Consider the following 27435-nt stretch of genomic DNA (forward strand, 5'->3'; position numbering starts at 1 on the left):
GGTGGAGTTTGGGACTTGCGGTATTATTTATTTTTTCAGAGTTTTCTTGAAGAGTATGGTCTTTATTTCTTTTCTAAAAGTCTTGTAGTCGAGGGATGCCGTCAGTAGATTGGCGATTTGGTTGTCTAGTTTGGCTGCTTGAGTGGCCAGGAGGCCATCATATAGTTTTTTCCGTTTGACCTCCTTAATTGGGGGGTATGAGAATGGGGTGTGAGTTTTCCTATGTCTGGTTGCGGTGTTGTGGATGAGGCGGTTATTCAGGTAGTTTGGACTGTCTCCGTATAAAGTCTTAAATAGTAGGCAGTAGAATTTAAATTGTATTCTTGCTGGGATCGGAAGCCAGTGCGATTGGAGATATGCTTCTGTAATGTAATCGTGTTTCTGAACTTCCTTAAGAGGCCAGGCTAACCCTGCTTCCTTTACAAAGCCGCACTACCGTTTTTAGTGCGGTAAGACCTCGGACGCTAATAGGAATTCCACGAGCGTCAGAGCTGTTAATCATCATGGCTGGCGCTAAAAACCACACTACGCTTTTGTAAAAGGGAAAGAGGGTAAATAATTAAATAAAATAGGCCCTGTATTCCATAAACAGCATTTAATTAAGTGAAAAATGCCGTTTAAATGACGTCGTTCTTTAATCATTTAAAAACGCTGGATTTTTGAATTGCAAACTCTAGATCCAAAGGGATTGAATGTCGAATTACACTGGACCTTAAATCAAGTGATCGCCACGTTTTGGGGACATCAGTTGGAGAGTGGTTAATAGCTGCTGTGAAATGTTATACTGCCATATTGTCAAGCCTTTGAAGTCTTAATGAAATGGGGAAATGAATAATCATGATGCAAGTGAAAATACAGGGCCACATTCTATAAACGGCGTCCCGATTTTAGGCAGCGGTAGGCGTCCTACCGCTATCTAACCAGCCAATCAGGATGCATGTTTAAAAAAAAAACAAAAAAAAACCAGCCCGAGGAAGGTTACCTACAGTGTAGGCATCTGCGGTGGGTGCAGGGAGATGCCTGCGGCCGCTTAAGCTCATCCAAGGCAGGGCGTGTTTTTGCCCGGAAGTGGCCTTAGGCAAACTTAAGCCGCCATAGGCGTCTACCTAGGGCCACGATAGGCACCTGAAATATACGCGGCCGCTAAGCTGATCGTGGCACGGAAATCTCCCTGCTGCAATCAGCTCAGCAGCTGCATCAGGAAACCCCGAAACCCTACCGCAAGTCGGCCGGCAGAAGGGATGCCCACTCCCTCCGCCCCCCGCCCCCCCTGAACTGCCCCACACTGTCCGCAGCAGGAGGATGCTCACTTACCCCCAATTCATAGCATAAGCCTAGCATCAGAGTCACTGTTTAAATAGCTAGGGTCAGCTTCAAACTGGTGTGAGCCCTCCCCCCCCCTCCAAATAGCATGAGATCACAGGGCTATTGCCCTGTTTGCAACCTTCTAACACTAACACTGCTTATCACTAGTCTCAACACCCCACCACAACTACACACACACAAACACTCACTCTCAACCTGTGCTTAAATGAACTGATTTTCAGAGACAACTTTTTGCTTTGCCGGTGGGTAAACAGTCAAACACCGTCACCTGCCCAAGGGCACATTTAACTAGCCCTAGGCCACATATGCTGAAATATCTTACTCTGCATTAGATTTCTATGCCGTTAGCAAACATCAGCAAAGGAGCTAACTAAAAGAGAGCACCCATGAGCCCAGAGCAGGAAAACAAGGACACCCTTCATTCATTTGGAGTAGCTGAACACTTCCCCAGAGGCTTTATGTTTTTCAATTGCTGCCTTCGCTCCTCAGAGGGTCATTTCTTAGAAACACGATGGCAGATAAAGGCAAAATAGCCCATCCGCAGCATTCACTATCTCCTCCCTCTCCATAAGACATCCCACTCGCATGTCCCACGCTTTCTTGAATTCAGACAATGTCTCAACCACCTCTTCCGGGGACTATTCCACGCACCTACCACCCTTTCTGGTAAAAAAAAAAAAAAAAAAAGAAGTATTTCCTTAGACTCCTGACCCTATCACCTCTTGACTTAATCCTATGCCCTCTCATTCCAGAGCCTCCGGATATCTGTGTATGGATCTGTGGTCATTCTTATGTCTTCTGGGCCCATAGGCATGCCATGTACCGTAGTCTTGCTGGGGTTCTAATTTGGGACTTATGGAGCAGGGTATAAGGATAAGATGGTAAGGTATAAGGGGCAAGTCTTGGGATCAATTGTTACCTACTTTGTTCCAGGTAAGGCGATTTTCCTCACCTGTATTAATTATTGTTCATTGGGGGGGGGAAGGGGAAACGATATTTGTTCTGTCAAAGGTGTCGATTTGATTCGGCAAATGAAAAGGGATTTGTTGACGGCGACTTGGTCTTTTCCTGAAGCCCAAATTGTGTGATTCCTCAGAGAGTCTGGAAAGATGCAAAGAATGTTATAGCTATTGACAGGTTACCAAAAAGTGAATGCTGAGATTTCTAGGTTTGTAGTGGCTTTTGGGGGTTTGGTATTGCACCATGATTTACTGACTGCTGACTGTCCAGGGCTGTACCCTCCGGCTGGTGTACATCTGTCTGAAATAGGTTTGGATATTTTCTTGAGTACTATTCAATATCTTTTGGATGATCCTTTGAAAGCAAGTTCGACGGCAGCATTTAGGGGAGAGGGGAGCGGTGACAAGCTCAAAGCTGCCACCGCTTGTGGCGTAAAGTGTGTTTTGGCACAGTTGGGGCATGTACATATAAAGTGAAAAATGATGAAATATGAACCTCGTAGGCGGCACCCCTGCTAGGGAAGCATGGCCTTTTATAGAACTATGTTTAACAAATATTTTTATGAATTTAATTGTTATGAGAATATTATGTATTATATTTTTGTATACTTGTACATATGTATGATTCCTTCAATAAAATGTTATAAACTAAAGTGCATTACAATCATAGGTAGGGTTACCATATGGCTCCAGAAAACAGAGGATGGATTGAGACATCCGGGTTTTACTTCAATCGAAAGCAATAAAGGACAGATTGAGACATCTGGGTTTTACTTCCAATGGAAGTAAAACCCGGATCTCTCAATCCGTCCTCCTTTTTCTGGAGCCATATGGTAGCCCTAATCATAGGGGTAGGCATGGAAGAACAGCACCTTCCCAAATTCTAATGCTAAATCAGTCAGCTTACCCCACTAGCAATATGACTTTCCTACTCTTTCCCCCTCCAAAATATGTAGGCCAGACTACACCAATGCATTGCATTAAAGCACAGATTACTACCAGTCACTGGTACTTACTCAATGCTGCCTTGCAGTCAGTAGCCAAGCAAACTGCCGAGCCCTGTTTAAATCCTCTGAACATAAGAAAAGCCCTGCTGATTTAGACCAAGATCCACTGAGACGTCATCCTATCTCCTATGGTCGCCATCTAGGTCAAGTACCGGGCACATCCCAAAATGTAGATCTATTACTCATAGCTCATTTGCAGGAAGAAGCAATGGCTCTTCCAAGTCCACGTGGTTGATGATTTAAGGACTTTTCCTCCAGAAACTTACTCAAACATCTCTTGAACCCCGGTACATTAGTCACCACAACCGCATCCTCCAGCAACAGATTCCGCAGGCAGACTAGTTTCACTGCATCCTTTCTACTGCAAGCTAACTACAGGGAAGAGATGCATAGCCCTGCTGCAGGGTAACGCTAAGTAAATGGAATTTATCTTGTTTCTTGATTTATATGGTGTCCTTGCCTTGTTGTTTGCACTGTCGGGACCCCTGGAGACTACTCCAGAGAAGTGCTATATCTTGAGAAGCACAAATCACAGACGAGAGAAACTTCAGTGTGGAAATCAGGTAAACAGCAAACGGATAATGCAAGACTAGTTAACTGGCACGGCCTTCAGGGGGTTTATCGAACAGGACAAAAACTCACGTAACCAGTCAGGGGCGAGAGCAGATCCACTGCGATTTGGTCACATCCAGTTTTTGCTTCTAAGCGTTTCCAGTTAAAAAACTGCTACATCCAAAGGGTTTCTCGTGAGATCAGACACCGAGTGCGACACGGCAGGAGAGTCCAGGCTTCCGCTGCTGTTGTTTTAAGCCATCCTACTGTGTTATCTGCTGCCCTGAATGTGTCCATCTTTGTGACGACTGATTTATGAGCTGTCTTGAGTTCAATTTTGCTGCCTAGCACACAAACTGAAACGGCACACTTCTACCCAAGGTCTGAATGGCAAATGAAAACGTTATGATTCAAATTGGCAAGCTCAGGAGCCGGACACACACACACATACATATTTCCAAGCTCCTGTAATTTTAATTTACAAAAAGCATCTCCTTCCTAGCAGCTACAATGAAATGACCTTTGCTGGGCCCACGAAACTCCAGGCAATTAAAAACCTGCAGATAAAGACAGAAGATGTTGGTCAATCGGATTCCCAAAGCCAGTCTATCCTGCAGTAGGTCAGGTTCTCATATTTTACTAAAGCTCTCTTCTGCAAATTAATAAATGATACAAGAGAGAAGGTTTAGAAAAAAAACATAATTGCATGGCTCTCTGATTGTACTTTCTTTTTACACCTCAACTCACCCCAAACACTGATGCACTCCAAGACCATGAGACTGTCAGTCAAATCTCTTCCCTGAAGAAGCCCTTTTTCTGGGAACGTCATCGCTCCTCCTAAACTTATTTGCTCCACTTCATCAATGAAGTTGAAACCGTGGATTGAAGACAAGTTTTATTTTTATTTTTTCTTTCCAACTTATGAATTATCTTTAATCTTATCTACTGTTTTGCCTTTTGTCTTTGTTTTGTTCTATTTCTATCATTTAAATTTCTCCAGAATTCTACTGTTCAACGGTTCCTCCCTTCTGCATCTATTCCTTTCTCTCCTCTCTTCTACCTTCCAAAGTATTTAGATCAATGCTGTATTGTTAAAATGTTTATTTTATTTTTTCTTCTATCTCTATCTTTCACTTCTTTATTACCCTCCAGGTACTTAAGTTAGATTGTGAGCCTTCGGGACAGTAAGGGAATTTTTTAAGTACCTTTCTTATTTATAATCTTAATGTAGACTTTCTGTAAACCGCTTAGAACCTAACGGATGTAGCGGTATATAAGAAATAAATTACATTACATTACATAACATAACATAACAAGACATAACATAACATAATGAGGACCATAACATAACATAACATAACATAACCAAGACATAACATAACATAACATAACAAGACATAAGAACATAAGAAGTTGCCTCCGCTGAGGCAGACCATAGGTCCATCCTGCCCAGCGGTCCGCTCCCGCGGTGGCCCATTGCCTGAGCAATGGTCTATACCTATCTATACCCCTCAATCCCTTTTTCTTCTAGGAATCTATCCAAACCTTCTTTGAAACCATTTAATGTTTTCTTGTCTACAACAGCCTCTGGAAGCGCGTTCCATGTATCCACCACCCTCTGAGTGAAAAAGAACTTCCTAGCGTTTGTTCTAAACCTGTCCCCTTTCAATTTCTCCGAGTGCCCCCTTGTACTTTATTCTTCTATACCGCCACAATTAAACGATTTCTAGGCGGTTTACACAGAAGAGAGCTGGACCATCAGCGAAATACAAAATACTAACAATAAAAGTACAACATGTTTGCTAAAAGTATAGACAGTGCAGGGTTTTTGTTATGAATAAAACCTCAATTAGGAAATGAATTTATCCAATAGAACAGTCTTCATTTCTTTTCGAAATACGCCATAAGACAACATGGCTCCACTAATAATATAATTACCCAACCAGGACTGTTGTTTACTTGCTTGAAATGCAAGCATCCTTTCCAAAAAAAGACCTGTATCTACAACCAGTGATCTTTGGATATGCAAATAAAATGCAATTCCTGGTTATCCTCGTAGGGCTGTATAGCACAAAATGAGATAGAAGGTAGGTAGAGGCCAATCCCCAAACCAGCTTAAATCAAATACAGGAAAGCTTAAAAATTACTCGTGCTTCTACCGGCAGCCAATGCAACATTCGGTAGTAAGGACCATGATCAATTTTCTTCAACCCAAATATCAGACGGACAGCCGTGTTCTGCACTATTCTCAGAATTTTCTTTGGTACTCCCAAATAAACAATGTTGAAATAGTCCAGTATAGGTAGCACTAATGCCTGCTCCAATAGTCTAAAGCAGGGGTGTCAAAGTCCCTCTTCGAGGGCCACAATCCAGTCGGGTTTTCAGGATTCCCCCAATGAATATGCATGAGATCTATTTGCATGCACTGCTTTCATTGTATGCTAACAGATCTCGTGCATATTCATTGGGGAAATCCTGAAAACCCAACTGGATTGCAGCCCTCGAGGAGGAACTTTGACATCCCTGGTCTAAAGGATAGAGGATCGAAGTATTTTTTGATGGTCTTTAGTTTCCATAGCCCAAAAAAAACACTTCTTCACCACTGAATTCGTATGTTCTACCATAGTTAAGTGAGAGTCTAATGGGACTCCTAATATTTTTATAGATTTTTAAATCTGGTAGTCATGACTATTTAGATGAAGCGATGAGCTAGTTATTTTATCTTTTGGACTTGCTAGAAAGATTTTTGTCTTTTCTGTATTTAGCTTCAGTTTAAAATTACTGTGCAAAGGGGTGGCTGGGGGATCTCAAGGCCCTTTCATGCACCACTGGAAATTCGATTGGCTAAAAACCCAAAAATATTCTGAATGCATTTGACAGACAAACCTCTGGAGCTACTCAGTTCAAACAAGGACAAATGAAAGGCACATACTGGAAAAAAATGGCATTACGCCCCTTGCAAGTGTTAGAAGCAGTTAATGTACCTTTCTTTATAAATGCACCAAATAACAGTAATTAAGAATTTGAGAGCGCTATAAAGATCATAAATGTCCTTTATAATTTAGTAGAAATATATCATCCTTTCCAGACCTCAGGCTGTACCAAAGTTTCCAGGGGACAGGTAAATTACAAAGGCGGTCAAAGTGAATGTTACAAGATAGTAGAGAATGACATGGGGACAAATTTTTCCCCCATGCGTTTTGTTGCTGAACCAGCCCCATTCCTGTAAGCTCTGCCTTAACCGCACAAGCCTCGGACGCATGATTTTTAGGTGTTTGAGGCTTGTGCAGACGAGGACGGAACTTGCAGGAATGCGGCAGGGACACGAAAAGAACTCAAGGGATGGAAAAATTTGACCCCGTTGTCATTCTTTAATCTATAGTCTCATCCTGGGAGCTCTCCTGACGCATCCTTCAGGGCTCTTAGACCCAATGAGCCTCCCATAACCTCCAGTTTCTTGGAAGCTAATATGCCTTAAAATAAAAACACAGAACATGGAATGTGTAGGAATATTAATGTATAATATCCAGAAATAATATAATCTGGCTGCAGGATGGGGGGGTTTCGGGGGGGGGGGGAAATCAGGGAGGTAGGACCAAAAGCCTTAATATGTTTTCAAGATGTCCGTTTAAACAAACGTCCTTTCAAAAAAAATGTGTACTGAACCAAATACTTAGTAATTCCGAGCAAATAATGAGAGGGGCATATCGCATTTCAATCATCTCCTAAACAGTCCCTCCAGATGAGGTTGTTAGTGAATAAAGTTTGCAGCGCCAGCTGTTCGTTGCCTTCTTGCAAGGAACGAAAAGCTGTGAACTTTGTAGGACGATTAGCACCAGCAACTCGGGGACAGCGGCCACCAGCTCCCCCTCCCTCCCCCCCCCCCCCCCCCCAACGAATCGGACGGCCTTGATTTATGGGGTGGATGGTTTTCCGCCTGCACAAGTTATGTGAAAAGCCAAGGCTCCCTCAACACACACACACACATTCCTTTTACGAACACGTGTATTTTCCGGCAACCGTGGGGAATGTGGACTCTCGCTAGCCGGGTCCCCTTCCTCTGCCAGGTTTCAATTTTACGTGGCCCCCCTAGCAACATAATGCTGGGATCCGATTCTCATTTTACTGACGCTGAAACCGTGGATTGAAGACAATGTATTATTTTTCTTTCCAGTTTATGAATTATTTTTAATCTTATTCATTGTTTTGCCACTTGTTTTGTTCTATTTCTATCATTTAAATTTCTCCAGAATTCTATTGGTCAACGGTTCCTCCCTTCTGCATCTATTCCTTTCTCTCCTCTCTTCTACCTTCCAAAGTACTTAGATCAATGCTGTCTTGTTAGAATGTTTATTTTCTTATTTTTTCCTCTATCTCTATTTTTCAGTTTTTTATTACTCTCCAGGTACTTTAGTTAGATTGTGAGCCTTCGGGACAGTAAGGTAATTTCTAAGTACTTTTTTACTTATAATTTTAATGTATATTTTCTGTAAACCGCTTAGAACCTAACGGATTAGCGGTATATAAGAAATAAATTACATTACATTTTTATTTTGGAGCAAAGGGTGGGGGGGGGGAGAGAAGAAATCCGTGCCCACCCGCTGCTCTGACAGCGAGGTACAACATTCCTGCAAAACGTAAGAACACATTCTCGGCTATTCCACCCTAGTACGCGTAAGGCAGGGGTGTCAAAGTCCCTCCTGGAGGGCCGCAATCCGGTCGGGGTTTTCAGGATTTCCCCAGTGAATACGCATGCGATCTAGTAGCATACAGCGAAAGCGGCGCATGCAAATAGACCTCATGCATATTCATTGGGGAAATCCTGAAAACCTCGACCGGATTGCGGCCCTCCAGGAGGGGACTTTGACACCCCCGGGGTAAGGGCAGCCCTGGCATGGCTCAGCAGCTCCAGATAAGGAGCAGATAAGCCACCCTTGTGCCCTCCATAAGTTACCCCTTTTGGGGCGCTTGTTGAACACTAGGGGGCTCCCCTGCACGCCTACGCGCGTGCGTATCCGCATGTATGCGCGTAAAGGGACGTTAGACGTCGCTTAAGGTTAGTTACCAAAGTAGCCGAAGTTTTTCGCAGCAGCAGCCGAGAAACTGGGACTTACTTTTTCCTGCTTGCCGTCCTCCGGAGGGGGAGAGCCGGGAGATTTGACGCTCGGGGGGGCAGCAGCAGCAGTGGGGGTAGCGCCCGGGGAGGCGGCGGCAGCGGCGGGCGCCGACGGAGGGGCCTGGGCGGGCACGGCCCCGCCGCTGGCAGCCGGGCTCCCTTTCTCCGTCGCCTCCACCTTGATGAGCCGGTGTTTGGGGGAAATGTACTTGACCTCGGGAGAGGCGGCGCCGGGGCCCCCGGAGTACGGATCCTCGAAGTCGCGCTCCTTCTGCCGCTTGTAGGCGGCCACGATGTCGGGCTGCTGCGGGGCGGCGGGCAGGGGCGGCGGGAGCTGGCAGTGGCGGTAGTCCGGCTTGGGGGGCTCGGGGGGGCAGGGCTTGGCGCTCTTGAAGCCCAGGTGCTCTTTGAACCATCTGGCCATGCTGCCGGCGCATTGCTGGCTGGGGCTGGCGGGGGGGCCGCCGCACGGGTCCCGCCCCCGACTCGGCGGCTGCGGGGGGAGCGGGGGCGGCTTCACGCTTCCGGGGGCCGACGAGCGGGCAGCGGACGGGGGAGCTCCGCTCAGCAGCATGGGACCCGGAGCTCTGGACTCGCCGAGACTAAGGAAACAGCGGCGACGGCGTGAGCTCGGACAGGATTTAAAAAAAAAAAAAAAGCAAAGCGATCCAACCCTCCCAAAATATCCCAAACACACGGCAGCCAGGCGGCCCCCGGGAGGGCGAGGCTGCCATCTGGCGGCGCTGGCCAGGACTGCAAAGCCCCGGTCCTACTGCCACGGTTTTCTTAATTTATAACATTTTATTGAAGAAATCCAGTAAATAGACAATACAATTCATCACATTAATTTCCATCAAATGTCTTTCATTTCTTCAAAAATAGGTTTCCAAATTACCCGTTACATCTCTCAATACCCTCCCCCTATTTCCTTCCCCCTTCACCTCTCCCCCCATACAATTTTCAAGTTTTTCTTACAATTTGATAAAACGATGTACATGCAAAATTTTGTCACATAGAAAACATACTATGGACTAACTACAGACGTCAGTCATACTTGAATGGGAGGGAGAGAGGGGTAGAACTACAAATTTCAAAGGAAAAGGAACAATTAGGGGGGAAAGCATTAAGGAAGGGAGACCTTGTTAGTTAAGGCTTGTTCATTCTTTAAGAGCGCTGCATTAATGGGGGAGCGTAATGAGCAATTAATTTTAAGCTAAGCTAATTCCCGAAAGCATCCATGAAAAGGAAACTTTTTCATGAACATTTAAATCGTTCTAATACTGTTTCTTCCCGGAGGTGTATAGGTAAATTTATATACCGCATACAACTATGCGGTTTCCATACCACATACATAAAATCTTGTTTCCCTCCGATTAGCACATATAACATAGACATGTCTAAACGACATAGTTAATTGTCCCTGTTATAATAGGGATAGAGCACAAATTCAATCAATTCAGAAATACAAGCAAGCTTTAAATCATACATCAAGGTCAGAAAAATTCTAAAAGGCGATTATCAACTGAAATATACCTTAGCATAAAAAGGCATTGACAAATAATTGCTGGGGTGCTGTAATCGAGAAGATTTCATTTCGCCTCGTATTATCTTTAAAGAAGGAACTATGAGAAGATGTTGATTTGTTGATCTCATAGTTCGTGATATAGAATATGGAAAAAGGACCTGTGGGGAAAGTTCTGTTTATGGTCCCCCCCCAAAAAAAAAAAAATCCACCGTAGTGCTATTCTGTAATCAGCATCTGAGTTTGCCACGGTCTCGACTAGTATAGGGCGCATCCCCACAACTAAAATGAAAGCATAGCCATTTACACCAATTAAAATCTGGAGTACTGCGTCCAATATCGGTCGCCGTACCTAAAGAAGGATATGGCGATACTCGAGATGGGTCAGAAGAGAGCGACGCGTTTGATAAAAGGTATGGAAAACCTTTCATACGCTGAAAGATTAGAGAGACTGGGGCTTTTTTCGCTGGAGAAGCGGAGACTTAGAGGGGATATGATAGAGACTTATAAGATCACGAAGGGCATGGATAAAGTGGAGAGGGACAGATTCTTCAAACTTTCGACAACTACAAGAACGAGAGGGCATTTAGAAAAATTAAAAGGAGACAGATTCAGAACCAATGCTAGGAAGTTCTTCACCCAACGGGTGGTGGACACCTGGAACGCGCTTCCAGAGGGAGTGATAGGACAGGGTACGGTATTGGAGTTCAAGAAGGGATTGGACAATTTTCTGAAGGAAAAGGGGATAGAAGGGTATAGATAGAGGGCTAGTATACAGGTCCTGGACCTGATGGGTCGCCGCATGAGCGGACTGCTGGGCATGATGGACCCAGCAGAGGCAAAGCTTATGTTCTTATAAATGTCTGTGCTTAGATTCTGCATGGGTCAGGTGTAGTCTATAACTGTGCACCTAACTTGTAAAGAAGGCCCCTGGCTTGCCCTGCTCCTCCCCCTTTTGAGATCCACACAGCAGAATTTACTAATGTCACTTTATAGAATATAATAATAATAATAACTTTATTTTTGTATACCGCATTACCATGGAAGTTGTATGCGGTTAACAGATGAAGAGACTGTACATTACAGCGAAGTTACACATTTTTTTTTTTTTGGCATAGCTAAATTTACATTTTCGGCGACGCTACATTTGCGGTGAAGTTATTTTTCAGGTCGGTTACTATTGCAGTGAAGTTACATTTGTTGTAGGTTGCATATATATAGCGGAGTTCATACAGTAGTGTTACATACAGCGGTGATATATACTGCGGCGTTCAATAAAGCCGAGCAGAGGCATTAAGTAAGGGGGGTAAAGAAGAAGGGGTGATTAGTTGGATAGGGTGATCCATTTTGTTAAGCCGTTTGGTGGCAGACAGAATTGGAAGAGTCGAGAGACTGAGGTAAGTCAAGGTCCGAGGAGGAGGCAAGGAAGAGGGGGGGGGCGAAGTTAGAGGAATTTATCAAAAAGGTAGGTTTTGATTGTCTTCCTGAACATTTGGTAGGGGGGGGAATTGGAGATGAGTGCTGTGAGGCATTTGTTCCATTTGCTCGCTTGGAATGCGAGGGATCTGTCGAGAAATTTCTTGTAGAGGCAGCCTTTCAGGGAAGGAAAGGAGAACAGGTAGGTGTTTCGTGTACGAGAGGGGCCAGCGATTTCAAGGTGCTCGGATAGGTAGATTGGGGAAGAGCCTGCTAGGGTTTTGAAGCAGAGGCAGGCGAATTTGAAGATGATCCTTGCCTCCACCGGCAGCCAGTGGAGTTTAGCATAATGGGGGCTGACGTGGTCATATTTTTTGAGGCCGAAGATGAGGCGGACAGCAGCATTTTGAACTATTCTTAAGCGTTTGATGGTGTTTTTATAGGATCCCAGGTATATGATGTTACAGTAGTCCAGTGTACTTAAGATTAGTGACTGGACCAGAAGACGGAAGGAGAGGTGGTCGAAATAGCGTTTAATGGTGCGAAGTTTCCAGAGGGGAGTAGGGAGTAGGGAATCCCTCTAAGCATATGCTTAGAAAGTTGTGTTTGTAAATTCTAATTAGTTATCTGTGTTGAGATTGGTTTGTTAACTAAGGGGGTCCTTTTATTAAGGCATGCGAACCGATTTGCACGCCTTAATAAAGGACCCCCTAAGTTGCACAGTGCACATCGCAATACACAGATTTGTGCAAGCAACTTTAGTTGTGGTATACGTACCCATATGCAACCTATCTACCTAATTTTAATTTCAATGCACTCGTACGTCTTTGCATGAGACTAAGGACTCCTTTTACAAAGGTGCGTTAGGGCCTTAATGCGCGGAATAGCGCACGCTAGCTGCTACCGCCTCCTTTGTAAAAGGAGCCCTAAAATAGTCTTTTATCATATACTAGTTGCTTAGCCCGTTACATTAACGGGTGCTAGCAGCCCTTCTCCCTTATTTTTACCTCCTCCCTGTCCAGCAACACCTCCCCCCCCATTCCCTGCTCCCCCTATATAGCAGTAGCCCTTCTCCTTTTATCTCCCCCTGTCCAGCAGCACCCCTCCCATTCCCTCCTCCCCCTGTCCAGCAGTAGCTCTTCTCCTTTATATCCTGCTCCCTCCCCCCCCCCCCCGTCCAGCAGTAGCCCCAGGAAAAGAGTGAGGATCACAGGACCAAAGCTTTTACTCCAATCCTCTTGATGTCTGACATCCAAGTAGGGGAAATCCACTCTCCCCACCTCCTTGCTCCTGCTGCACTTCCTCCTCGGCTATACACACGCGCACACACACACTTACATACAGCTCTCCGGCTCCTCACGCCCCTCCTCCACCTTCCGCTTCTTCGGCGGGGGCCAACGTTTTCTTTATTTTGTTTTCTTTTCTTTTCGCGTGTTCCTCCATCACGGAAAAACAGCACTACCGGCCATCTTAGTCTCTTGCCGCCCCCTTCCCGCGGTCCCAACAAACGGGCAGAGCAAATCAGGGCAGTAGCAGGCCGCGAAGCAGCGTGATTAGAGTGCTGCGGCCCCTGGTGGAGTAAGGACGTTTGTTGGGACCGCGGGGCGGGAAGAGAAGAGGAGCGGCGGCAAGGAACTAAGGGAGCCGAAGGTAGGGTCGGATGGGAGGCTGAACAGGGGTTCGGGTGTGCCGGGGAGAGGAACGAAGACGACGCCGACGACCGGAGAGAGAGAGAGCCGCTGCAGCGTCTCTGAAGTTGAAAAACACTTCGGCCCATCTCCGTGCTCGGCCACTGCGGGCTACAGCTTCCGCGGCCTGCAGCCGCGGCGGCGACATCAGTCTTGACTTTTTTTTTTTTTTTTTTTTAGTTGAAAGACACGGCGGTGGCTCCTCTCATGATCCCCACCTGCGTCGGAAGTCCGATGCAGGCGGGGATCGTGAGAGGAGCCACCGCCGCGTCTTTCAAAGAACCGTAAGCCGCGCATGCGCACTTCCTATGTGTCGCTACAGCTCACGGAAAACCGGTGCACACATAGGAAGTGCGCATGCGCGGCTTACCATTTTATTATATTAGATTTGTGGATCCCTTAAACCTTTCTGGACTAGGCCAGGGCTAGTTTCAGGCAGAGGGGTCAAGAAGCAGGGGTGCACTGCTGGATTATACTAACAGGGAAACAGCAACCATATTATTTTTCTTTGTACCATTTTCCCGTGAAAGGGCAGGACAAGAAAAAAAAAAAAGTAGGTCTTTTTCTTTAGCTGCTAAATGCTTTTAATGTTCCCATGATAACAGAAATTAAGCTAAATTGAAATTAAATACTTGACATAAAAAAAACAGAATGGCACAAGGTGTTTTCCCTGACCGCCACTATCATACAGGGCAGTCGCCTAAGGCTCAGTATCGTAAGCGGCCCCCCTGGCAAACTTGAATGGTATCACTGAGGCAGAAACTGCATTTGCTAGGGCCAACACCTTAGTTTTTTCCCTGGGTCTAAGGCCCCAATTCACTAAAGTCAGCGATTGTCACTAAACTTGTTTTCACAGGTTTAGCGACGATCGCTGACACCCACCCGATTCACTGAACGGCCCACCGCATGTTGTCCGATCCAATCCAATCCGATCCATGCAAATTAGTAAAACCCATGCAAAATATCTGCTTAATTAAAAAAAAAAAAATTAAAACGCACCCCCCCTCGACAAAGTGCCCCTCCCCGAATCCCCCCAAAATGGCCGCCGCCTCAAAATTATGGAAGGAGGGATTCCCACTCCCTCCTGCCATTGGCCCCTCTTCTTCCCCCCCCCCAAAAAAAAAAATAAAAAAACACCCGGTAGGAGCGATTGAGTCGGGGAGTTTGCAAATCATTTGAATACCAAAAAAGATAGTGAATCAATCACTGTTTCAAAATTGGCCAACAGAGATTGAATCTCTGTCTTTTGTGAATCTGGGTCTATGTGTATGAGATGCCAGAATCTTTGCAGTGTTCCTGCATGTCACCTGCATCTTTCTAGTGTATTCTGGTAGTAATCAATGGTGTTCACCCACTTCTCTGTTGCTCATAATTCTAGACAATTTCCCTGCGTCAAACTGGAGTAATGCTTCAGTGCACACCCTTACCTCCCTGTCTCAGTGTTTCACTGGATCTGTCTATATTCCCAACTCTGTGCTGCAAAAGTTAACAAACCAGTTTGTTTTCCGAGTGTGCCACAGGTACCAATTGCCTTGCAAATTAAATCAGGAATGTAGAGACTGGGTTGAAGAGATCACAGTTCCTCTTTATATATATATATAAACTAGCTCCCCAAACGAATCCATTTTTCCTGTCCACCCACTCCTCTTTAGGAAATTGACGGTAGCAATTCATCTCAGTTATAAAGTATCTTTCAGGTCATTTTGCTCTCTCTTCTTACCAATATCTGCTCCAGTTTTAGTTAACAGAGCCTCCGCTTCACATTCTTCTGGGCCACATAAGAGCGTGACAATTCTGGGAAAGTGAGCAGGTTTCTCACTTCTCTCCGCTGACATCTGTCCCTCCCCCCTTCCTTTCTTATTCTGCAGGTTTCACGCAGCGTTGGGACATTTCTGTTCTCAGCTTATGCTGTCTGTAAGCCACGGTACTCAAGGAACCATTTATCTCACAGGTGAATAATTTACTTAATTGGAAAGCAGAGGATTTATAGCTTTCCAATGATATAAGATGTGCCTGTGAGACACAGGGACATCATCTCTTGCAGCAGCAGTGCTATCTATTATTCAGAATGCTAACTTGCTTGTTTCTTGATTATTCTTTCATCTTTCTTCCCTTCTGGTCTTATTCTAAGTTGCTCTCTTTGGTTTGCAACTATGCCCTGTGTCTATAGACTTGTACACTGCCAAACAGAAGAACATAAGAAAAGCCATATGATATAATATTATTTGGAACGACATCGTTCACTAAGAAACCTGTAAATGCAAATAAGTACAAATTGCTTCTTATCACGACAGGAGTGGCCATGCAGATGATAATGAAAAATGTGAAAAATTGTGATCATTTGAATTATAGATTTTGGTGGGAGTCCGTTTGTCAAATTGATAAGTTTGAAAATATTTTTTTCTTTACAGAGGGGTCATCATAGTAAATCTAAGGAAATATGGGACCCATTAACAAAATATATATATATTTTTTATTATTTATTCAATTTTCTATACCGTTCTCCCAGGGGAGTTCAGAACGGTTTACATGAATTTATTCAGGTACTCAAGCATTTTTCCCTGTCTGTCCCGGTGGGCTCACAATCTATGTAATGTACCTGGGGCAATGGGGGAGATTAAGTGACTTGCCCAGGGTCACAAGGAGCAGCGTGGGTTTGAACCCACAACTTCAGGGTGCTGAGGCTGTAGCTTTAACCACTGCAGAAATCAAAATGTAGTAGAAGTGGGCCAAGTATAGGACAATGAAGCCATTGTGACATCACTGATAAAGTTGGCTCTTAGGATTGGTGGAATGAGGCATTATGACATCACAATACCAGCTCTGGTTAACAGAGGTTGAAGCTTTTCACACTATTTATTTCTCCCAGGGGAGCTTAGAAGGGTTTACATGAATTTATTCAGTTACTCAAGCATTCTTCCCTGTCTATCGTGGTGGGCTCACAATCTCTCTAATTAATGTACCTGGGGCAATGGGGGGGGGGGATTAAGTGACTTGCCCAGGGTCACAAGGAGCAGCGTGGGTTTGAACCCACAACCCCAGGGTGCTGAGGCTGTAGCTTTAACCACTGCGCCATTGCAAGTTGTGATATTGTAATATTAATTCCCTTTGGTTTATGAAAGAGTGGTATACATATCCAGGAGGGAAAGGGGGTAGGGGAGAGAGAGGGTGGGAAGTGGGATTTAATAACTGTATAGTATTTGATAGAATCAAAGTGCAGTTGGATATATTACTTGTTGGTTTAGCTGTTTGCACTATGTATTCGATTTTAAAATGAATAAAGAACAAAAAAAAAGAAAAGCCATACTGAGTCAGACTAAGGACTCCTTTTACAAAGCCATGATAGGAACTTGTCTGTGTTGCATTTGCTGCACTCACTACTATTGCTTTGCAAAAGGGTCCCTGAGGTCCATCAAGCCCAAAAATCTAGTGATCAGTCTGGATCACAATACCAATGAAATCCATCTGGCTAATAATGTTTTTATGGACTTTTTGAGTTTGTCTAATTCTCTTTTGAAGACCACTGTCTTAGTCGCCAGTTTCTCTTGCACAGCATAAAGAATACTTTTTACAATTTGTTTTCAATTAGCTAGTTCTTAGTTTAAGATCGTAAGGCTAGCCTTACTGGGTCAGACCAATAGTCCATCTAGCCCAGTATCCTGTTTCTCCAACAGTGGCCAGTTAGGTCACAACAGGGATCTCAAAATCCCTCCTCGAGGGCCGCAATCCAGTCGGGTTTTCAGGATTTCCCCCAATGACTATGCATTGAAAGCAGTGCATGCACATAGATCTCATGCATATTCATTGGGGAAATCCTGAAAACCCAACTGGATTGCGGCCCTCAAGAAGGGACTTTGAGACCCCCCTGGGTCACAAGTACCTGGCAGGATCCCAAAGAATGGCAAGATTCCCGAATCCCAGAGTGGAAACTTTCCATTCTATTGATCCCAGGGCAGGCAGTGGCTTCCCCTATGTCTGTCTCAATAGCAAACTATGGACTTTTCCTCTAGGACAGGGGTAGGGAACTCCGGTCCTCGAGAGCCGTATTCCAGGCGGGGTTTCAGGATTTCCCCAATGAATATGCATGAGATCTATTTGCACGCACTGCTTTCAATGCATATTCATTGGGGAAATCCTGAAAACCCGACTGGAATACGGCTCTCGAGGACCGGAGTTCCCTATCCCTGCTCTAGGAACTTGTCCAAACCCAGATATACTAATGGCTGTTACCACATCCTCTGGCAACGAGATCCAGAGCTTAACTATTTATTGAGTGAAAAAATATTTCCTCCTATTTGTTTTAAAGGTATTTCCATGGAGTATACTCTTGATTTTTTTGAATTAATTAATTAAATTTATTTTTTTACCCCCCTTTTACAAAACAGTAATGTGGTTTTTTAGCAGCGGGAGTAACAGCTCTGATGCTCATTAATTCCTATGAGCGTTAGAGCTGTTACCACCACCGCCAGGACTAAAACCACACTACTATTTTGTAAAAAAAGGGGGGGGTAATATTTTTAATTAATTAATTTTTATTTATTTATCTATTTTTTAGACTTCCAGTAGCTCACACGTTTTCAGTAGTAGCTCAAGGTGTTTTTTCTCTTGAAATTGTAGCAAAAATTAAATAAAATGAAATATTTGATTGCATTTTACAATAATGCTTCTGATGAGTCATAATTTTCTGATCACATAAGCTTGTCTAGTTTCAGAGGAGCCCAAAGGTTGGTTATATTGTTTAGGTATAGTTCGTACAAGTGGACACACCCTTGGTAACAGGTGCGCTCAGCTGTCTATCCATCTGTCCATATGCATTTGAGAGCCCCAGGGTTGGTAGGTCTCTGACTTCATGATTCTGAGTGCAAAATGTTGTAATTTTAGTACTGTGTACATCACTTAGAATTACGATTAAGCGATTAATCAAAATTTTATTAAACTTGAAACTTGAAGACAGCAGCACATCGATAACGAGCAGAACCTACATCGATAAAAATCCATTTCAAAATTAAAGCTTATAATGATAAAAAATAAATAAATAAAGGTTATTTGGTTGGTAGGTGCCTACAATGTAGGCGCGTCCATCTCTGGTGTAGGCATGTGGGCATGATTGGGGGTGTTTTTTAAAAGTTACGTGTCTCTAATAGAACTGCGCCTACATTGTAGGCATGGTAAACCCTGGCCTACATTAGAGCCACCTCCAGTGTAGGCGCAATTCTGTTAGAGGTGCCTAATGCGTGATTAATGTGTCTAGATCGGGGGGTGGGCAACTCCGGTCCTCGAGGGCCGGAATCCAGTCGGGTTTTCAGGATTTCCCCAATCAATATGCACGAGATCTATTTGCCTGCACTGCTTTCAACGCATATTCATTGCAGGAAGCAGCATGGAGCCAGGCTGGAGATCGAAAAGATCGCTCCTGCCCTGCACCACTGGCCACGAGATTCCAGGAGGCAGCCATCCGCCATCCAGCGAGGGAGGTAAGGGGGAGGGGGGATGATTTTTAAAACCAGTATAGGCTGCCCCAGTTATGTAAGCAAGCTGCACCCACTGGGCAGGCTTGAAAAACCCTTATATAGGCCATGGCCTATATATGGGGAAATATCCCCCCATTGCCTCAGGTACATTAGAAAGATTGTGAGCCCACCAGGACAGACAGGGGAAAATGCTTGAGTACCTTATGTAAACCATTCTGAGCTCCCCTAGGAGAACGGTATGGAAAACTGAATAAACAGCCAAGAAAAATCCAAATTTTGTTCAGTGCTAGCTCTAAACATGCATGCCCACTATTTGATATTGGTACATGCTATGGAATTTTTATTTATTTCAAGCATTTTTCCCTGTCTGTCCCGGTGGGCTCACAATCTATCTAATGTACCTGGGCAATGGGGGGGGGGGATTAAGTGACTTGCTCTGGGTCAAAAGGAGCAGCATGGGTTTGAACCCAGGGTGCTGAGGCTGTAGCTTTAACCACTGCACCACACTCTCCCCTATGCACACTCATCAAATCTTGCACAATACCAGAACTATGGGGGGTCATGGCCTTTTGCTTTTTCCCATCTAACCCCCCCCCCCCCCCCCCCTCCGTGACCTGCTTGACAATTTAACACCTGACATGTCATTCCTGGTGCAGCTTTGGTTCTTTGGTGCCGTGTTTGCTGAAGCTAATTTTATGGCTCTTTACACTGTAAGGGGGTGGCGGAAATTGACAGACTCCTGTGCGCTCTCTCATACGAGAGTTTTATTTTCTTTGTACGTGCAGGCAGGTATACGCACCAGAACTGCAAAACAAAAGAGTTGCCAACCAACACAAATTGTACTCCTCCCTAGACTCGGTGAAGGCGCTTGCTCAGCGGCACTCACGGAGCTGTCTCCCACGAGTGTAGTTTGCCTATGCAAATAATGCATGCCGACCACGTTGGAAATCCTGTTTCCTACTGAGATGTTCTTTGTAAGAAGACAGGTTCCTGGTGCGTGCGTACGTAGTGCTTTCAACTTGCAAAGTGAATCGGCCAGCCGCCGTGTAGGCTTTTTCTTTGGAATGAATGCTATGTAAAAACAGACAGCTCTCCCAACTCTTCTTGCAGGCGTTCTGGTTTTGGAGAAGGACGAGACTTTCTTAGACAAAACTCTTATTCCGTATGAATCTAACGTCCTTAAGATCCTCCAGTCAGCATCTGCTCTGGGCTCCCTTTCTAAAAATGATAAATACCCGTCAATCAACAATGTTCTCAGTAACTGCTCCTACAATTTGGAATACCCTACTAACTTATCTTCGGGGAGAGCAAAATTTTTAGAAATTCAAAAGAGCTTTACAAAGCTTCCTACTTACAGTGTATTCGACTATTAAACGTCCCTTTACATTTTTTTCATTGTCTCCCTTTGCCCTATTGTTGTTTTCCATTTATGTTATTTTTCCTGTACACTTCTCCCCCCCCCCCCCCCCCTCTGGTATTTGCAGGGCGGACCTGCGAATACGAAAAAAACCGCAAATAACTTTTTCATAAGTTATCTGCGGTTTTCTATTAAATACCCTCGGGAAAATGATGAAACCGCGAATAACTTCCAACACATCTTCCTTGTGCTCACCGGGAGGGAACCTCCGCAGAGCCGGGGTCAGACTTCCCCAACGACCGACCGTGCCAAAAAGTCCAGGGCTCTGGAGCAGGACCAAGCTCCGTGCTTGCGCGCCGGGCTCGGTCTTGCCCAATCATCCTTTCAGGCGGCAGCACACACTCCTAGCTCACGCTCTGGCTCAGCTCCCTCCCCCCCCCCTCTCATTTCTGGCAAATCGAGATGGACAACGAGGTGGCAGTGCCGAGCTCTGGGTCCGCTCTGCCCGCTTGCACCATGCCTGGCTTTTAGGAGAGCAGCAGCCGCTGCAGCGTCCAGCTCTTCCCGTGAGAACCAGCTAAGTGGAAGGCTCCCTGCCCGTTCCCTGTTCCCCCGGTTCAGCTCTCAGTCCCCACGCGCTTGGTATTCCAGCCCTTTCACTTGCGCTCTTTCTCTGCCTCGCGCTCCCCCTGCATTCTTGGATGATGTAATTTGGGGGAGGAGTCAGCGTGAGAAAAATTGCGAATAAGTGAAACCGCAAGTGCAGAAGCCGCGAATAAAGGGGGGGGGAGAAGTGTACTCATAGTTCTCCCCCCTTTCCTTCTGGCCATTTTTTTGTTTTTTTCAAATGTTTCATTCTGTGTTGGTCCTCGTTTTTGTAATTTTCAATCTTTGTTGTTTTAATTTGTCTTCCCTCCCTTATTTTTATTGTTGTAAAACGCTCTAGTATTTGATAGGCATTTATTCAAATTTTTAATAAACTTGGAAACTTGGAGAATGGAGGGAGAGAGAAAATACAGTTGCCAGAGAAGAGCAGTGTTTGTTAAGGACGGGGCAGTAAGATCCAGCAGCGCCCAGTGCCTACTGTGTAAGTGTGTGTTTGTGCAATGAACATGCAGCGCCAGTACTGGCTCGCAGAGGCAGACACAAGAACCTCGTAGCCAGAAAAGGATCAGGCTTGGCACAAAACAATACATCTTTGTCTTTACTTTTGTGCTTTTGCCAGACACAAGAGCCCCTTAGCCATAACAGCATCAGGTTTGGCACAAAGAAAGTACCGCAGTATAGCTTTGTCTTCAGTTTTGTGCTTTTCCCAGGGGACGCAGTGTCCAGGGAAGGCACATCAATCATGCTCTTATCAAGAAAGAGGAAATGTGGAGGTGATAGGAGAGGAGGGAAGGAGAACGAGGGCTGTGCTAAGTGGTACTAGTATTACCAGAGTATTAGTTCCCCAACCAGAAGTAAGCATGTGTTATCAGATAATGAGCAGGAAGAGAGTTGGAGAGGTAGCCTGGCAATATAGAAGAACAGAAGAACAGCCAAAGACACTGCAAACCCCCAGGCCTACCTTTAGGAATCTCAGAAAGGACCAATGCCTACTCATTCCTATCCATATCAGCGGACACTTCAAAATGGCTGTCACAACCTCTAATGAAAACTTCACAGTATATCAAGGAGCTCATAATCGAAGTAGAAATACGTCTAAAAACCTGCTTGAATCTGCACTTGGACGATCAAAAAGACAGGTTGTCCAAGTGCCGATAACCAAAATGGGTTTTAGACGTATCTAAAAGCAGCTTAGGCCTTCTGACTGCCGCTGTGCACCCAGAGCGAAATGGGGCGTTTTTTGAGGAGTGGTTAGGGTGGGATGTGGGCCGACCAAACTTAGTCATCCTGCAGCGATAATCGAAAGTTTGATGAGACTGCCCAGACGGAACTTATACGTTGTGACTTAGGCAATCTAAAAACAGGTATAATAATTATTATTATTTATTGCTTATATACCGCCAAAGCCATAGTAGTTCGAGGCGGTTTACAACGAAGAAGGACTGGACAATCAGCGAATATGGTACAATCATCGAAAATAGGTACAACAAAGAAGGGCAAGACAGTCTGCGTAAGGTTCAATCCAAGAATGTTGGTAAACAAAGGGATACAGTCTGTGAATAAAGGCATATACGTAAAACAAAGGGGGTACAGTCAGTGAATATGGCATATAGGTAAAACATAAGTGCTCAGAAGGCATCCAAGGTGACCAGATAACCACAGCAGTGACAAAGTACAGACCCCCATACACTCCCCTAGTGATCACTGACCCCCCACACACACATACACCCCGCCATAAAAATCAAAATAAAAAGGTACATACCTGCCTCTAGAACAGTGGTTCCCAACCCTGTCCTGGAGGAACACCAGGCCAATTGGGTTTTCAGGCTAGCCCTAATGAATATGCATGAGAGAGATTTGCATATGATGGAAGTGATAGGCATGCAAATTTGCTTCATGCATATTCATTAGGGCTAGCCTGAAAACCCAATTGGCCTGGTGTTCCTCCAGGACAGGGTTGGGAATCACTGCTAGAACATCAGCACCTAACATAGGAAAGTCTAGTAGAGCTGCACAGAGGTGGCTTAAGTAGTCTGGGAGGTGGGCTAGTGAACCTTAGAGAGAAGAACCCAGGCCCATAAGCCACTCTAACCACTGCATTTATGGTGGAACATGTACACCCACCAAACCCCCCCCCCCCCCAACCTCTACTGTACTGCCATATAGGTGGCACCTGCAGCCATAAAGGTTATTGGAGTGGTAGACAGGTGAGTATAGTAGGTTTTGTGGGACTCACCATGACCTGCAAGGGAGTTTGGTGAGATGTTTAGGTAGTACCCTTTTTGTGAAGTTCACAGCAGTGCCCTGTAAGGTGCCCCAGTCCTCTGTTGCCATGTCTGGGTGGCCAGTCCATCACTTTGCTGACCCCCTCCCATGTTTAAAAGGTCTTTTTCTAGGATGATTTTTTGGACGAGAATGCAGTATAAAGATGGACGACTTAGTGGACTGGACAATCAAACGGCTGGACGAGAATGGACTTTAGACACTGCCAACTTTGGGCAACAAGCGCCCTAAGCCCAAAACAGACTTAGACTTTTTTTTTATGTATAACAATTTTTATTGAAAGAATCAAATAATCAGTACAATAGGATAATACAAAAATACATTCAATACAATAAGAATTACAATAATATTTCATACAAATTTAAATCATTCTTTCAAATTTAATTTCCATATGAATTAATTCAATCTTATCTACACCCCCCTTAATTCCATCCCCTACCCACTATCTTCCTCTAAATGAAATCCCTCACCCTGGATGAAAGTTGACAAAAATAAGGAATTAAAATAAATAACTGGAATGTAATTATTAAACCTAATTTTCATAATAAATCATTGATAACCAAACTTCGTATTTTTGGTGAAAGATTCTGAATATATTATGCCCCTCCAAGCTTCTAATCTGCTATAGGATTAAATTAAAAATTCTGAAAATAGTTCATAATGCTTATAATCGGAAACCTTCATATCTACATTCATTAGTTATTCCCTATACACCATCTAGAGTGCTGAAATGGTCATGCCACCCCTTAGGGGAGGAGTGTGTGGCGCAGTGGTTGGAGCTACAGCCTCAGCACCCTGGGGTTGTGGGTTCAAACCCCGCACTGCTCCTTGTGACCCTGGGCAAGTCACTTAATCCTCCATATCCCCAGGTACGTTAGATATATTGTGAGCCCACCGGGACAGATAGGGAAAATGCTTGAGTACCTGATTGTAAACCACTTAGATAACCTTGATAGGCGGTATATAAAATCCTAATAAAACTTGAAACTTAGTAGAGCTTCAGGAGACTGGACTGGAAAAAGAGTCTTCCATTGGTGAACACCTTTTCTCTAGAATTATCTGCCAAGATCATTACATGAAGAAGCAGATTTGAGAAAAATGTAAAGAGCTCTTGGAAACACTTGAGGGAACTGGTTCATAGACAACCCCGCGAAAGACAAAGGCGCGCGCCGACAACTGAGCGCAAGATGGAGGCGCGCGCCGAAGAAAATTACAGTTTTTAGGGGCTCCGATGGGGGTTTTGTTGGGGAGCCCCTCCAGTTTACTTAATAGAGATCGCGCCGGCGTTGTGGGGGGTTTGGAGGGTTGTAACCCTCCACATTTTACTGTAAACTTAACTTTTTCCCTAAAAACAGGGAAAAAGTGAAATTTTCAGTAAAATGTGGGGGGTTACAACCCCCCACACCCCCCACAACGCCCCCATAACGCGGCGCGATCTCTATTAAGTAAAGTGGGGGGATTCCCCCCCACGCCCCCCCCCCCCCCCCGTCGGAGCCGTAAAAACTCATTTTCTGCAGCGCGCGCCTCCGTGCTGCGCTCAATTGTCTGCGCGCGCCTTTGTCCCGGCACGCTTTTGACCTGACACCGAGGGAACTTACTAGTAGGGAATCTGCATTGATGAGGCTGTGACACGCAACAGATAATGAAGGTGATGGGAAGTGTGTATGTTTTTGTGTGATTGGCATAGGCTTTCCTATTAGAAATGGAGTTCCTATTTTTAAATTTTATTTATTAGTTTGATGTATTGTATTGAATTTTGACTTTAGTTCTTACCACTTTTTTAGATTATAAATTGTTTTGTTCTGAATATTTAATGCAGTATATTGAATATAATCAAAACACAAAATATCCCATGAGTACGTCAGGTAGTGAATACTGTCTGAGGCCTGTATAAACTCCAGCATCCAGAGTAATGTGAATTAGCCCCAGATATTCAGTACCTGTGCTCAGACATGGTCTGTGGTTGCGGGGTGGAGAGGAAGAGAGGTTAGATTCGAGAGGGAGAGAGATGTTGGACCTGAGGGGAAGTCGAAGAAAGAGGGAGAGATGCTGGCTCCAGAGTGGGGGAGGGGGGGCAACAGAAGAGAGAGGGAGAGATACTAGTCCTAGAGTGAGGGCTCCAGAAAAAGGATGGACTGAGACATTTGGGTTTCACGTCCTTTGAAACTGGAGAATGACGCGGGGTAGGCAATTCCGGTCCGCGAGAGCCACAGTCGGGTCAGATTTTCAGGATATCCACAATAAATATGCATGAGATAGAGTTGCATCACAAGGAGGCAGTGCATGCAAACCCATCTCATACATATTCATTGTAGATATCCTGAAAACCTGACCTGCCTTTTGGCTTTCGAGGATCGGATCTGCCTACCCCTGATCTATCTGATTTGATTTTGGTGTGTTCCGTGTAAAGCAGGGGTGTCAAAGTCGTTCCTCGAGGGCCGCAATCCAGTCGGGTTTTCAGGATTTCCCCAATGAATATGCATGAGATCTATTAGCATAGAATGAAAGCAGTGCATGCAAATAGGTCACCAGGCTCCATTTTCTGACGCAGGCTTTGGCTGTGGGGGGAGTGGTCCTTGCTTTTTTTCTGGCAATAAAGTAGAGCATCTCTGTTGATTGTGATTTAAGCACTATGGTAATTGCACCGACAGCTTTAACTTTCCAACGAGCATTCCCTTTGAGCGGGACTGACCAATGAGAGGAACTACAGAGCCATTATTGGCGAACTTTGAACTTTATTCCGTCCTGGATTTGCTGAGCTAAGTATTTTTCACTGCTTTTCACTGTTTTTTCACTGTTTTTATTGTGCACCACCATTTTTTAGTTTTATTATTGACACAGGCACTTAGGACCTTTGGAATTGCGGTCTGCCAACACAGACTGAGGACTTCATATAACTCCACATATTTCTTTTTTGATTGGTTGATGACCTTTAGTCACTTTTTCATTTTGATTTTTCCATTCTTTATTTTTCACATTTTGTGTTTTTGTAAGTGAGGTTTCAGGGAGATGTTCTTTGAAATGATTTTCTCTCCCGATGTCATAACTTGGGGTTGACAGCGTTTCTATTTATTTGGTAAACATAATTTATATTTTTCTGTACACTTTATATATTTCAAAAGGACAATATGATGTACGGGGCAGGGTTTATTTAGATTCATTTCTAAGTGTTCGTCACTGCATAAACACTGCCCGGGGCCAATCGTTGAAACGAGGGCACCGGGCCCGTACTGATCTATCCTTTTGATTCATTTATTTTGATTTATTTAGTTGATTGTGTTTTCCATACTTGATTAGGGTAAATATACATACTTTCCTTTTCTGCATCACCCCCAGGGACATTTAAGGAGAGATCTTCATTTACAATACCAATTTTTTTGTATTTTGCAATAAAGTAGAGCACACAGATGCCCAGAATGACACTGCAGCCATAGCAAACCTCAGTCTCTCCCTCTCCAGCCTTTGTATCAATGCTCTCCGTATACCATCTCCAGTACCCATCACTCCTGAGGAAATTATAACCCCCTACACAATTTCCTAATATCACTCTTCACGTTTTATTCATAGAAATGAATCACAGCTTAGGTATTTCTTTCCAAAGCGCATTTGAAAAGAAAAAGCCCATTTTATTCACAGGTTTAAATGCAAATAAAATGAAAAGAGTAACATGAAACTGTTGATGGAGACAAAAGCATTGTTTACAGGGTTGTTGTTTTTTTTTATTACGGTCAGTGTGTCAATGCTTTTTATAAAAATGTGTATCAAAGCTTGAGAATTCCTTTTTGTGTCTTAAGCAAGGAGCACAATAGATATCAAACACCCTACCCCTTATCTGCGGCCTCCATGCTGTCATCAGTCACGGATCGCTGGAGTTCAACTCTTCCTCCGTATCACACAAATAGATACAATAGCGCTTATTCTTACACCGTTTGCCTCTTAAGAATGGCCATTCTCCCCTTCTAAAAGAAAAGGTAATATAAGATGCAGGACGCCTGTAGAGAGGACAAGCTAGAAATAAATGTATTCTCTACTACGGCCTGCCAGGAAACCATCACCGAACGCTGTGAGATTGGGACCTGGACATATACGAAAAGATGGGATTGGCATGTGGGATCTCTTCATGGAGGTAGTT

General features: G+C 44.5%; 1 protein-coding gene across 1 annotated transcript in view; it reads right to left on the reverse strand.

The window, feature by feature from the left end:
- The window catches only part of SHF (Src homology 2 domain containing F), a 407737-nt gene extending 398156 nt beyond the window's left edge, over nucleotides 1-9581 (reverse strand). Inside the window, exon 1 of the mRNA XM_033921025.1 lies at nucleotides 8959-9581. Coding sequence (XP_033776916.1) covers nucleotides 8959-9534 — 576 coding nt within the window. The 5' untranslated portion in view covers nucleotides 9535-9581. The remainder of the gene's footprint in view (nucleotides 1-8958) is intronic.
- Nucleotides 9582-27435: the final 17854 nt, after the last annotated feature.

The sequence above is a fragment of the Geotrypetes seraphini genome, chromosome 14 (assembly GCF_902459505.1).
Source record: "Geotrypetes seraphini chromosome 14, aGeoSer1.1, whole genome shotgun sequence".
Lineage (NCBI taxonomy): Eukaryota > Metazoa > Chordata > Amphibia > Gymnophiona > Dermophiidae > Geotrypetes > Geotrypetes seraphini.